The sequence below is a fragment of the Sitophilus oryzae genome, unplaced genomic scaffold (genome assembly GCF_002938485.1).
Source record: "Sitophilus oryzae breed Bouriz unplaced genomic scaffold, Soryzae_2.0 scaffold_1275_pilon_pilon, whole genome shotgun sequence".
Lineage (NCBI taxonomy): Eukaryota > Metazoa > Arthropoda > Insecta > Coleoptera > Curculionidae > Sitophilus > Sitophilus oryzae.
The window spans coordinates 61,852-76,579 of NW_022145921.1; the positions used below are offsets into that span (position 1 = coordinate 61,852).

The window sequence follows — 14,728 nt, forward strand, 5'->3', positions numbered from 1 at the left end:
GGAGCAAAAATTCAAGGCCGTGACAAGACACGCGACACAAAAGGTTCAAGGAAAAGTGGTAAGGACATGCTACGGCTTAGAAAAAAAATCGTCCGATTTAAATAAAATTTGGTATGTCGATAGATTGAACCAAGGCCAACTTAACCGTGTACGATTCGTGTCACTGTGTCAGTTAGTTTTGACGTAAGATCAGTCAAAACTAACTGTCTGGTGTTGTCCGATCCTATGTGCGCGACGGTGCACACCAGGCCCTAGACACTCATGGTGATTTTATAGAACTACAAATTTAGTTTCTTCCGCATCGCCAGACGGCGCAAAATATATCAAAGTTCATGTTTCTAATTTATTTATGAGGATGACATGACAGTCCCTCTGTTGATTATTGTCTATGGTCTAGTTTTTGTCTAGTTGCCAAAATGTTAGTAATGCGTCAAGTTTTTTTAAATCATTATTTAAATAATTATTGATTCAGATATTCCTGATTTGTCGGAAAGTTTGGTGATTTCAGTGATTTGTGTTTATAGTTTGTATTTTATTATTTTGTTCATTCTGATATATACAGTCGATCATCATTTTCGTGTTAGATACTAAACTACTAAACTTTTTTATTAAAGTATAAATTTATGAACCAAATAAAAGAATAGTTTAATTATAAATAAATAAGTATATAGTTGGTAATATATAGTATGTTTAGTAACAGTTAATTAGTAGTCTATAATATTTTTACTATATTATAATTTATTTGTTAAATAAAAAAAAACGGTGGTTATGCCAAAACTCTCCATTAGTTTCTTCCGGATCACCAGGTGGCTCTAAATGACAGACCCATTTTTTTATATCAATGTTCAATCTATCTCTAGTATGTGATATTATTTGAAGATGATCTGAAGATTTTTAGTGTCGTCCGGTGTAAGGTTGACTGCATCCGTCTGCAGGCCGATCTTGATATTATATCTCTAATTGGTGCGTGAAAAATCGACTTGCTTTAAACACCTCTAAATGTAAAAAATGTCCTACTCTCTGAAACGTATTGAACTTGACCACCCCTATACCATAAATAGCGCAATCCTGGAAAATTGTAAGCATGTTAAGGACTTGGGTGTTTACTTGGATAAGAAACTGACTTTTAACATACATATTGATAAAGTACCCCGTGGCACTCTTAAATCTTTAGGATTTCTTCTGAGATCCACAGAAGGTTTCAATAACCCATTATGTCTAACGGCATTATACATGAGCCTTGTGAAATCAAAAATCAATTATGCCTCTCAAATTTGGTCACCAATTCACCAGGTCCATATCCGGAGATTAGAAAATGTTCAGCGTAAATTCCTAAAATATCTCTCGTTCAAACTGGATGGTGTTTTCCCAGAGTGTGGTTATAACCACGTATAGCTGTTGCAAAGGTTTGATATTTTATCTATTGAGCAAACTCATAGACTTCACTCTTTATCGTTCCTTTATAAACTTTGTAACGGTCATGCGGACTGCGCTTCGCTAGTAGCTCGGCTGAACTTTTCAGCTCCGCTCGTCCGTACTAGAAATCAAAACACGTTCTACCTGTCCAACGTCAGGACTTGTTTAGCCGGTAAGGCACCCCTCTACCGGCCTGTACTGATATCAATGATGTTGAGAAAAGAAAATATAACAACAGATGCCAGGCATCTGTTGGTATATTTGGCGACTCGCTGCGTCAATTCAGGAATGTTTTGGTCCGGCAAATGAAGAATCCTAGCATTTTTTGATATTTTTTATTGTAGTTCGTTAGAATTAGAGTTTTACTTTCACTTTTAAATTTATACTAGGTGTTATTTTTTTAAGATTACGTATAGATTTGTTATATTTTGCATTGTACTTTTATTGTTGATTTGTGCTTATGTTAGCTTCATTTATCATGAATGTTCTGAATTTTTAGTGTACACAATTGTCTTTAATTTGGGATATCCTGTTAGACAATAAACTATTATTTATTAGTATATGGTGCACACGGCCCCTGCAAAGTTGGACACGACGTTTCGTTTACATCTTCATCATGGTGAGACTAAGAATTTGATATTGAAAAAAAATGTAGATCAATTTCGGCATAATTGGGGACGGGCTACAGAATGTCGCCCTCGACGTTTTGAACTGATGCCTCTAAATAGACGAAATAATCAGGATTTTTATTAATTATGGGTCGATTGGAACCAAATTCGGCAAATGCAGTGCTCAGACGGACAGACCGACATATAGTCATTTTAATACAAAATTTTTGAAAGTGCATCTACTAATAAAATACACTTAACTATACTACCAATAACAACACTTTTTCAAACATGTCCTTCAAATCTTTCAATTTAATAGCTATAGGTAAGTTTCACTTCAAATATGCACATGTAGTGCACACATAATGTTTTTTATTCAATAGAAATTTCTCACTTGCGATATAAACCATACCATGCTGTAGAAAAGCTGTAGAAAATTGCATTTGAGGTATTAAAGATAAGACCCAGTTAGTCTGCTTTTACACAACTCTGGTTTTGTCGATAAAGTTGTCTTTATTATATTTCCGTCAGGTTTGATAGCTGCCTTTCATATCGTAAAAGTTCAACAGTAAAAATAATAGCGCAATTTCATAAACTTTACGATTCATTAAGTTAGCGTATGTTTTCAACCACATGTGAACGGAAACTTTATACATGCCCTTTTGGTAAAAATATATGTTCTTACTTGAGATTTGAATAGTTGGAGTTATTGGAATCTTAAAATTTATATGGTTAAATTATGAGAAAGACAGAAAAGTGTAAAATACGCGGAACAGTTTAAGAATTCTACGAGTATTAACGCATTAATGATGTATTTTTGGTCTAATGATTTTAATAACAGTTTTTAATGGGTCCAAGTGCTTTTTACCTGAAATATCGTTGAAGAGTATCCCAATTTTCAAGGTAATACCTATGTTACTGGAAACTTATATGGTCAAATTTTGACAAAAATAATTTAGTATTAACTAAGGACACGGCCTGTCGCCAGTGCTAGGAAAAATAATTTTTAGAGGTTACTAAATTTATTTGGTTGCCTATAAAGTACATATAATGTCTTTGAATAAGAAGACTAAGGAAGGAGCATATCAAAAATTTTAGGTCCACCGCGATGTGCCTCAAATATGGCGGACTTAAATTCCGGTTTATCAGTGCCGTTCTAATTTTATTTAAAAAATGTAAAACTATGATGTAGGTTAGACGTGGGGTAGACTCAATATTTCTTTTTTATTTTACGTTGTGAATAAATGTTGGTAGTTATCAAAATTGTAATAAAAATATAAAATTCTAATAAAAATAGATAAGTTATAATAATTATTTATAACCATAAACATCACTACTGAAGCAGGTAGGTCAAATTGACGTATCTAAATTCTTTGACATCTAATCTTTGACAAGTAGTAAATAAAAGCAAAAATGCAAGAAAAAATATATAATTAGTTAATTTAAGTGAATTTCATAAATGATCGGTTTACTACACGTATGTATATTATATAGTCACTTACTAGCGAAAAGTTGTTACATTATTTCACTCGATTTTTGCCGAGATCTACCGCACGCTACACAACCAACTATTTTAGAGTCTTTTTCGATAAATTGCGATAGTGTCACTGTTAATTTAAGTTCTGCCACAATTTCCATCTAGATTTACTACCTTTATACAACTATCAGTAGTAGAATAAATAATAAATAACATAAAATAAGCTTCGTAAAGACTGACAAATCCACAAAATTTCAAATCAAATTCAAATGTGTCAAATGAATCGTCAAACAGAACTGTCAAGAATCCCCACCCTAGAGTGCTTTTATGGTGCTTTTTCCGCCCACCATGCATGAATACATGGATAGCATTATGCTCCTTCCTTAGTCTTCTTATTCAAAGTACCTATAATGTCTTTTAAATGTATTTTTTCAAATTTTTCAAATATTCAATAATATTTGTGCTAACGCGGATCAAAATCCCACGTTTTCAAGTAATCAAATTGCTGAGGTAACAGATTCTTCACCTAGGACGGTTAAAAGAGTCCTTAAAAAGAATGGATACCGATCGTATAAAGCGCGCAAAACTCAAGAAATTTTCCAGGAAGACCAATTTCGGCGTACGGCGTTTTGTGAATATGTAATGGAAAAGGCCAATTTAGATAAAAACTTTATTCGGCGTATAGTTTTCACCGACGAATCAAGTTTTCCTTTATTGAGTCGTCATAACCCTACACAAGTACGATATTCATCTCAGGAAAATTTGCACAGATATTTTGAGGTTCGCACGCAATATCCTCAAAAGCTAAATGTTTGGGGTGGTTTTGTAGGGGAGCACATGATTGGTCCATTTTTTATAGAGGGTAATTTAACTGTTGCAAAGTATTTGGACTTGTTACGGCAGCAGATTGTCCTAGAATTCGTGAGTTATTGGGAGAAATATTCCACAATATAAAACACACATGTCTGGTTTCAACAAGATGGTTGCCCTGCCCACAATGCCCGTATTGTTCAGGAATATTTGAACAATACTTTTCCCAACCGTTTAATTAGTGGAAATGGAACTATTTTGTAGCCCGCTAGATCACCAGATCTTTCTCCCAATGATTTATTTTTGTGGGGTTATGTAAAATCCAAAGTGTATGGTCATAATAGGGCTAATAATCTGGATGAGCTTCGAGTAGCTTTAGCTATACGAGAGGCTTTCCAAACTATTAGCCCTAATATGTTAGCTAATGTCAGACGGGGATTTTACGACCGCCTATGCTTCTGTCCAGCACAAGAAGGTGGTCTTTTTGAACACTTGTTATAACTTTTTCTTATTTAGAGTAATATTTTAGTTTTTTTTGGGTTTAGAGAATTTATTTAGTTTTAGTTTTGGCTTGTAAACACACTCAAATAATAAATATTTAAGTATTTCTATTTTAAATGTTACCTTAAGTAAAGGTAAACACTTAAAATGAAAATAATAAATACTTGGCACTCCTCGCGTCGTATTCCTAGTCTGTCACAACCGACCCGTCCAACCACAACTGCAACTCCGCACTGCCTGACCAGCCGACTAGCCGGCAGTGAATCTCGAGTACGAACGCAAATCGGGTAAACGTAAATTCGTCCGGCAATTTGCTATGTTACTTGTAGCCTGGTCTTCTCTGTATAAAGAAATATATCGTTCTAAATGTTTGTGGATAGCGAAGCGGGCAGCAAAGTAAAAAAATACCGAGTCTGTAATTTAAAAATCAAAAGTTGTAGTCGTTTCCGGACTGAAACAGAAAGTGAAAAATTGAATACGTCAATCAATCCTGATTTATGTCTTATACTAACATACCAAATCTCGTTAATTTATCTGAAAAAATAACAAAATTTATAAGGGTGAGTCACTTTTGGGAAACACCCGGTAGGTATATCTTCATATATTATATCACGAGAAATATATAAATTTAATCGATTAAACTATTCAAATATATTTTACGCGTGATTTTGCTTGGAAAATAGTTGAATGGCAAAATAATTTAATAAAAACAGGAGACCCCGAAGCGGTCGAGGGTTTTTATTCTAAAATTATTGTGCATGAAACTATTTTCTAAAAAGCAAAATCATGCAAAAAATTATTTGGGTAGTTTAATCAATTAAATTTATAGGTTGAGTAATATTCGGCTAGATTATTTCCTGAATGACTTAAAAATGAAGCGAATGACTTAGGATGAAGCAAATAACTATAAGAATTTTATTAACTATAAAATTTAACATTTTCGGACAACATCTACTAAACCGTGAATTCATTTTCACCACAGCGGCAAATAAAATTTAAAGACGTTTCAAAATGACGTCTCGTAAGTAACGTTTGTGCCATTGCCTGGAAACTTATATGGTGAAATTTTGATAAAATAATTTAGTACACACTAAAAGCACGGTATGTCGCTAGTGGTAGGAAAAATAATTTTTAGAGGTTACTAGTTTATTTGGTTGCCTGTGATATGCATATACAGGGTGTTTCCTAATTAATCTAAAAATTAAAAAATCGTTAGAAAACGAATTAAGGCGGGCTCTTAATAAGTATATTTATTTTTTTCTCGACAACCGTTTGATGAACAAGAAAAACGCAAAAGATCAATTTTGTTGAAAAAGGATGGCCAGTCAAGAAAAAAATATATTTTCTTTAAAAAAGCAGTGGTGTACCATTTATGTTAAGCAAAAAAATCGATTTTTTTTAATTTTTAACACCCTGTAGATCAGAAAGGAAGTACTTTAGACCCAATTGTTATATAAAAATTGTTTTAAGAACACATGAGGAATCACACCATAATTTTTTAGACTAATTCGAAAACACCCTATATATTGTCAACTTCACAATGACTGCTGATAAATAAAAAAAATACCATGTCAGTGAAAAAAGCCTGATTTTCGCAGAAAAAATTTTGATTTTTATTGAATTTGGGCCTGCGTTTGCAAATACTCGTTTGTTTTTTAATTTTCTATCTATCTAAATTTTAAATATGATAGTCAGAAATAGTTTTATTATTTATTAACTGTAAAAATGGTGTTTTCATGTTGTGTTGCATCTTGCAAAGAAACTAACAAAACTGCAAAAATGTACGGGTTTCCAAAAGACGATAAGGTATGTATCTTAGATAAAAGGAAAATATACGGTATGTATTCGTTGTTTGATTTTTTTTTCGTTCGCTTTAAAATCTATAAATCTAGGTCTATTCATTAGACAGCCAGTGGACTTACGATCAATTACATGAAACTCTGTAAAATAAATAAAAAAATAAATTGTAAAATATATATATATATATATATATATATATATATATATATATATATATATATATATATATATATATATATATATATATAATATATATATATATATATATATATATATATATATATATATATATATATATATATATATATATATATATATATATATATATATATATATATATATATATATATATATATATATATATATATATATATATATATATATATATATATATATATATATATATATATATATATATATATATATATATATATATTTTCTTATGTTTTATTAAAGTTACTCTGATATCAGTGTAACTTTAAAAATAAATCCTTTGAATTCAAATATAAACATAAAAAACATTTGCAGCAGAAAAAGCGAAGGCGCTGGGTTAAACGTAGTCTCTACTAAAAACACGGAGGGGCGCTTTGACCCAAAATTTTACTATTAAGTTTCATATCTATCTTAATAGTATATTATTTTCTTTTATCTATGGTTTGTGCTTCTGCTACCTTGGTTACGCATCCCAACAATGCATCGAGGACCGTTTCGCATGTCAACATATCAAATTCTGACGTATTTTTCTCCACTTATTTGTTCAAAATAATATCTAATAAGGGGTTTTCACCGATTAAAATCGTTATTAAGTCATACATATGAATTGTAAATCAATGTTTTTAAATGAACTGTTGCCAACATCTCTCAGAATTAGTGATAAACGACAAAAAGAAAATCCAAAAGGAAGCCGAAAAAATAATCGCGGTTAAACTGGTCTTGGGATTTAATCACTTATCTAAACAAAATTTATTCGAAAAATTATGCTGATTGGTCCATTTCACGATGAGAGAAATAATCGTAATTATTTTGGAAAAAATTATTCTTTGTTCTAAAATCGAAATGAAAAACTTCAATGCCATGTTCTGTTTCATTATTTCTGAAAATAAAAATTGAAAAAATAAAATCGCCTCTTTTTTCGAAAACTGTTCTAAACGCTTTAAAAGCTATTCTGCTGTAGTTTTAATTCCCAAATATGTTTACGATTTTTGATCTGTCGAAATAGTTCAGTCACTTGAATATTTTGGTGTTATTACTCGCTTCAGATTGCAATATTTACTCAATTAGCTCTAAATCGATTTATATTTCCAAAACATCCAATAACTTTTTTAATACGTTTTAACATAAAACAGAATTTTTAAGTAACAATATCAATTCTTATAGGAAATTATATCTGTTGACCCTGTTTGATCATAAATGTTTTGCATTTTACGATATGTAAAGATATTTTCGATGTTTGCGGTATAATTTTTACGAGCATTTTGTTATAAATAAAAAAGCAAGAGTTTTGTTTCCAACCTAACAGAGCTACGAAAAAAGAAATATAAAACAAATATATATGGTTTAAAAATTTCCAGTATATACAGGGTGTCCGGAAATTAATGCAACAAAATTTGGTCATAGGTTCTTGAAAAAAAATAGGTGACCCGTATTTTTTATTTCTGGCCAGTGGCCCCCCTTTTCGGATTTACAGCCCCCTAAATTTCGCCCCTAAAGAGTTTTTTTTAAATATCTCAGGGCCCTGTTGGACGAAAATCACTAAATTTGGTACACGTTGTTTTACCATAAAATGACATTTTTTGACGCTTGATGCGGAACATCCATACTGCGAGTGTGGCTCTGTTGAACAGCTAAATCATATCTTTTTAGAATGTCCTATAAATTTTTTGTTTAATTTGGATTTATATAAAAAAATTATTGAAATGAATTTTCCTACCCCACTTTCAATATTTACAGTTTTGTCAAAGCCAAGTGAAAAATTAATACAAACCATTATGATAATTTTAAACATTAATAGAATTAAATTATAATGCTCAACTTTCTACAACTCTGTTTGTGTGACCTCTACCTTATTGCGTTTGTTTGTGATATAATCTTCCTTTCAGCACTTCATTTATATATATATTTAATAAATAATAATAATAACATTTTATAGTCACAGGTTACCTTCATAGAAGTTAGTTATATTAAAATTTACTCATTATACATTTAATCAGGTAAGAATCAATGGCCTTTATATGGTTTACAGCCACTCAACATCTTGGTCACTCTCAAATTGAGCCGGCGATTGCCTTGTAGCAGAGCCGTCATAAAACAAGAAGAAGAAAACCAAGACATTTGTAAAAAATATTCATAAATTGTAAAACATCAAAAAAAAAGGAATGTTAATTTTTTCTAAATTAATAAGCTTAGATAGAAATACAGAAGCTAATAAAATAAGTTACATTATTTTAATTTTTTTTTTCTAAAATTATTCTAAAATGTGTCCGGACTATTGAAGTTATCCTGTAATTTAGTAATAAAATATACGAACATCATATTTGTTTTCTAAATTAAAAATTGAAAAACCAAGTCCAATTCACAAATTTCTATATATTTAAGAATATTATCGGAACTTACCTGTATAGTCCAAATTTGGTTGAGCCATTTTTGACAGTCGGGATGTCCACGGTTGACATGGAACTGGTTCAACGCCATCTACATCGTTCACGCGTTCTAAAATACAACACTTAAATTACTGAATGTTGAAACACTGAAGTTAATTTACAAAAGAAAATGTCAGATTAATTATTCTAAATTAGTAATAATAATATTGTATACATATAATTTATATTGAAATAAAGAAATACACTGTTGTGATTTTTTACAATATTAAAAAAAAATTAAAATGCGTCAAATTTGGGCTACGAAATGCGACCTTGACATGTTTCGAAGAGCTTTTTTGTAGTGTAGATGCTGTTATAGTTATATAGTTATAGAGTTACCTGTAAATTCTAATCCCGCCAGCTTCCAGGTGCCACGTTTCGTCACCAGTATACTTCCTGGACAAACGTTTCGATGAATGATATGTCCGGAAAAATGCAAAAACGATAACGCTTCTGTTATCTGAAATTAAGAAAATAAGATTTATTAGTTTTAGGCCAGTCGATACGTCGTTTTTAATAGGTCGAAATAATTAGAGGCAAGCTGAATTATTTTTTGTTTTCTTTGTTTTGATGTGCTGAATGATATATTCATTTTGCACGGTCTGTCAATCCCGGATTTGACCGCCATTTTGAAAAAGTCGATATAAAAACTACATTTTTATGGATTTTTTAAAATATCTCGGTCTGGGTGCATTGTAGAAAAAAATGCAGGTAACCAAAAATAAAGCAAATTAAATTCTCTACAAAAAAGGTTCTATTAATGATTCTCGTAAACTTATCAGTTCTAAAGTTATAGCAGTTAACATCAAGGCTTATTAGCCGACCATACTAACAGGTGTGGTAGGCTATTAAGATCGGCAAAAAAAGTTTTTTAATTTCACTCTAAATGAGTTATTTGGGTGATAAATGACCTAAATACAAAATATTTTCATGGTTTCTGTCTGTTTGTCTGTCTGTCCGTCTGTAACACGATAACTCAAAAACCGCTAAACCGATTTTAACCAAATTTGGCACAAAATACTGTGGCACCCGAGAATCTGGCCATTAGATTTTGGTGGGGGTGGGGGTTTGGTAAGGGGATATGGGGGGGATTAAACATTTTAAAAAATCGTAACTCCAAAATTACAGTAGCTAGTCAAACGCGGTTTTCAATTTAAGATTAGGAATAATATTTGCAACAAAATGTGTAATAACATCAAAATCAGTCAAAGTTGCAGTTTTTGAGATATTCCGTGTTTCCGTAATCCGTTTTTGAGAAAATCCGTGTGGAGAACTCCAAACTCCCATCGGACGCGACCCCAGGTGGCGGATAGGGGAAATAACCGCGGACCAAAATTGGAAAAATTCCTTTACTTTGAAACTAAAAGAACTGCCTACCAACTTTTTATTAACATATTTTAGTATGGGCGGCTATACGTGCCTCCCGGCGCCAATTTTTTTTAAATACATCTTAATGTGCTCTAACGTTAAATTTGATACTTGATCTATTCGACAACAGCGCGAGACGGCAGCCGGATGCCGGGGTGCGGTCAATTACGCAAACCAGTTCGGGCGACCTTTAGTTTTAGTGTTTCATTATATCATTATACTATTCCGAAGTAAGACACAAATATTAGGATTAGGCCTATAATAGGGGAAACCACTTAAAAAAAAGTGCGTCGAGTGCTCTACCACCAGGTAGTGTGAAAACGAGCAGCAGAAACATATAAATTTGTACTGGCAAATTATTCAAATTTACATAGAATCAGTTTCTCATATTAAATGAACCACTAGAAAATATATGCTTCGTATTTAAGCGCTTGTATCTCGTTAACCTGTTCATGCACGAAATCGGCGAATAGGACATTTTTTGTAGAGAATTTAAAGAGCTTTCGAATTTTTCGAAAATCGAATTTTCTGTACAGTCCACCCAGACCGAGTTATTTAAAAAAAAACATAAAAATGTCATACTTTGACAGGATTTTCCAATATGGCGGCCAAATCCGGAATCGATAGACCGTGCAAATTTAGTAGAGTATTCGACAAAGCAAAAAAGGGAATAAGTGTTATTGCAGCTTGCCCCTAATTATTTCCACCTAAAACCACTTGTCGACTGGTCTATTTATATTCAGAATTGCATAGATTTAAAATTCAGGCATATTATCATTATCAGACATTAAAACAACACTGTTGTGTTGTTTTAATATGTAAAATGTGAACGATGTGTGTGGATTGACTTCAACTGTACTTTGCTTTATGATGCTCGTATGAGCGAAACACCTGTCACTGTTTAGACTAATATAAATGTTGAGGCCGACACTTTGAGTCTCTTTGAGAAGAATGAGCGCCTTGATAAAATATCCCCTGGAACTGACATTGTTTTAATTTTGAAATTTTTCACATATTAGTCAGCTGTATCACAATTATCATGTAAACTAAACTGTATGCTAAAATTCCCGAACTTATACAGGGTGAATCTCAAAAGTGGCTCACCCCTATAACTTTTTTATTTTTTAGACAAAAAACAAGATTTGGTATGTTAGTATATAATATTTAAAGAAGGCGCCCATTTTTCTCAAAGAGACCTGGTTTAAATTAAAAAAGGTAGAAAACCCAAGACTTTGAGTCTTTTTTCTACCTTTTTTAATGTTAGTATATGACATAAATTAGGAATGATTGACGTATTCAATTGTTTTTGGTCACTTCATGTTTCACCGGAAATTACTACAACTTTTGATTTTTAAATGGCACTCTCGGTATATTTTTACTTTATTCGATAAAAAAATAACTCTCTGAATCGTATTTTAAATTTCAATCTAGAGTGCTGCTTTAAAAACACTAATTTTTAATCAAGGAGCCTTGGAAAAATATATTTGATCGTCTAATGTTTTTCGTATCTTGTTCTAGCCGGTTAAAAATGCCCAAACCTTTTTTTATCATATCTCAATTTTTTCAAATGGAACAAGGGTGGCTCATTACCATATTTAAAAAAGCATTTTTGACGAATAATTTGGTACCACACACTTGGTATTTCGAGTCAAATTGAAGTGAACCGCATGTTACAATTTCAAATAAACCATATGCGAAAATATCAAAAGTTGACATATGATATGTGTTCATTTTCTATCAAATAAAGTAAAAACATACCCAGAGTGTCATTTAAAAATGAAAAGTTGTAGTAATATCTGGTGAAATAGGAAGCCTTGGAAAAATAGATTTGATCGTTTAATGTTTTTAGTGTCTTGTCCTGGCCGATTAAAAGATGACCAAATCGTATTTTTAATAATACCTCAATTTTTATAAATGAAACGAGGGTGGCTCATTACCATATTTAGGAAAAGCATTTTTTTACGAATAATTTCGTACTACACACTTGATATTTTGAGCCAAATTGTCGTTATGAACCGCATGTTACAATGCCATACAAACCATATGCGAAAATGTCAGTTGACATTATATACATATGCTATGTCATTCTATTCAGACTGTCATTTTCCATAGAAAAAAGCAAAAAAATACCGAGGGTAAGTTATAGAGATGAGCCACCTTTGGACTTTTGAGTCGTACCCGGTATATACTCCCATCTTTTTACTCTATTTTTTGGAAACCCAATTTAAAATAAAAAAAAAATTCGGCGCCTATAGAGCGCCATAGAGCGTCATCTCTCAACTTTATCAACAACAAATTTTTTTCGGTTTGGTTACAATAGAAATTTATTTTTCGTTAGAGTTAATCCTTTTTAATTCTATTGAGAAGCGTCACATTATGTCAATATTATGAGGTGCAATACAGAAATCTATACTAATATATGACATACTGATTAATCACGATCCTGCTCAAACCACTCAAAGTAAGAAGCCCGATTTTGGCATACATGTTGATTCTCGGGTGTAGAGCGAGGGGTGTCTATTGGAATTACATGTACATGTTCTTGGCAATCGCTGGCAGTCATCGGCAGTCTTATGGCAGTCGCCTATAATAATTACATGGCAGTCATAGGCAGTCTTCTTCGTAGTCATTGGCAGTCACTTGGCAGTGGAAGGATATTTTGGCAGTACGTGTACATTTTTTACCCGAGTGAGACAACCCTCGGTGTAGAGGTTCGATAAGAAGGTATTTTTCGAAATTCCAGTTCCAAGAGGGTGAAACCACCCATCAAATATTACAATATTTTTTATTTAAAAAACGGTCAAGTTTCCGAAAAAACGCTTAAACACGTATATTTTATTTTGTTTTTTTACATATTTTAAGATTTTTTAAAAATGTATACAGGATGTTTCGAAAAATCTGGTCATTGATTAATCACGATCCTTCTTGAAGCGCTTGACGTAAAAAGCTGATTTTTGGAAAACAGATTGACTTTAGGGTGTAGAAGTTCGATAAGAAGGGATTTTTCGAAACTCGAATTCTAAGGGGGTGAAACTATCCCTCAAATATTAAAATATTTTTTATTTAAAAACCGGTGAGTTTTTCGAAAAAACTCTTAAATACGTGTATTTTATTTTGTTATTTTACATATTTTAAGATTTTTTATAAATTTATGCAGGGTGTTTCATAAAATATGACCGTTGAGTAATCACGATTCTGCTTAACCCTTAAGTACCATGGCGGGGTCAAATTTGACCCCACACGTTTTTGACGACAATTTCCAGTAGTAGAATATAGATGGCTCTCTACGCGCCTTCGTGTAATCATCGAGCGGTCAGTGATATATCGGATCCCGTAAATTGCTTTAGTCTATTTTTAACCACTGCAGAGACACGTAGGCGTAGGGTCAAATTTGACCCGCTTATGATATAACTGTGTTTAGATTGATCTGTGGGTTATTTGAAATGGCCGGGTGTAGTAAAAATAAATGTGGCCTGACACAAAGTGAACTTGAAGCGGAGGCACAAAAAATTATGGACAATGGATTATATAGTTATATATGAGTTTTCAGATCAAGTTAGTGAACACAGTGATCACTAAACAGATTCCGAAGAAGAATGGGATGATGAAAGCGAAGAAGATATACAAAACGATAGCTCCCAAAGTATCAGTGATTCTTCAACCGAGGAAAATAGTATTTCTGACCCTAGAAATTCCTATTTTAGTAAAAACAGGTTCAAGTGGGCTAAAATTTCTCCCACTTCATCTCGTACGCAAGATGCAAGAATCATTCCCGCAAGAAGGTGTTGTGCGAAATTTGCATTGAAAAGTAAGGTCTAAAACATGTTTGTTATTTTTTCGATACAAGTTTTGAATGTTTTTTTTTTGTTTTAGATAGCAGCCATAAAGCCTAAACTTGACCACTCCGTATAAAAAAATTGGTTTTTTCTTTTATTTTTCTGTTAATACGAGGAAGTTTACTGTTGTGTTAGTTTTATTAGATATTGGAGTTTATTTTTATTAATATAGTTATAAACATTTTTTTTGTTTTATTTTTTTCATAAAGGTGCAAAAATATTTGTGCAGAAAATAACTGAAATAAAAAACAGGACCAAAAAGTGAGATTTTTT

The 14,728-nt window shown here is 32.0% G+C and overlaps 1 protein-coding gene across 1 annotated transcript in view; it reads right to left on the reverse strand.

The window, feature by feature from the left end:
- LOC115874411 (SCY1-like protein 2) overlaps positions 1-14,728 on the reverse strand; it is a gene marked incomplete at its 3' end in the record, with an annotated part of 175,807 nt that overhangs the window by 41,561 nt on the left and 119,518 nt on the right. Inside the window, exons 5-6 of the mRNA XM_030889574.1 lie at positions 9,591-9,711; positions 9,226-9,321 (exon numbers count right to left, since the gene is read on the reverse strand). Coding sequence (XP_030745434.1) covers positions 9,226-9,321; positions 9,591-9,711 — 217 coding nt within the window. The remainder of the gene's footprint in view (positions 1-9,225; positions 9,322-9,590; positions 9,712-14,728) is intronic.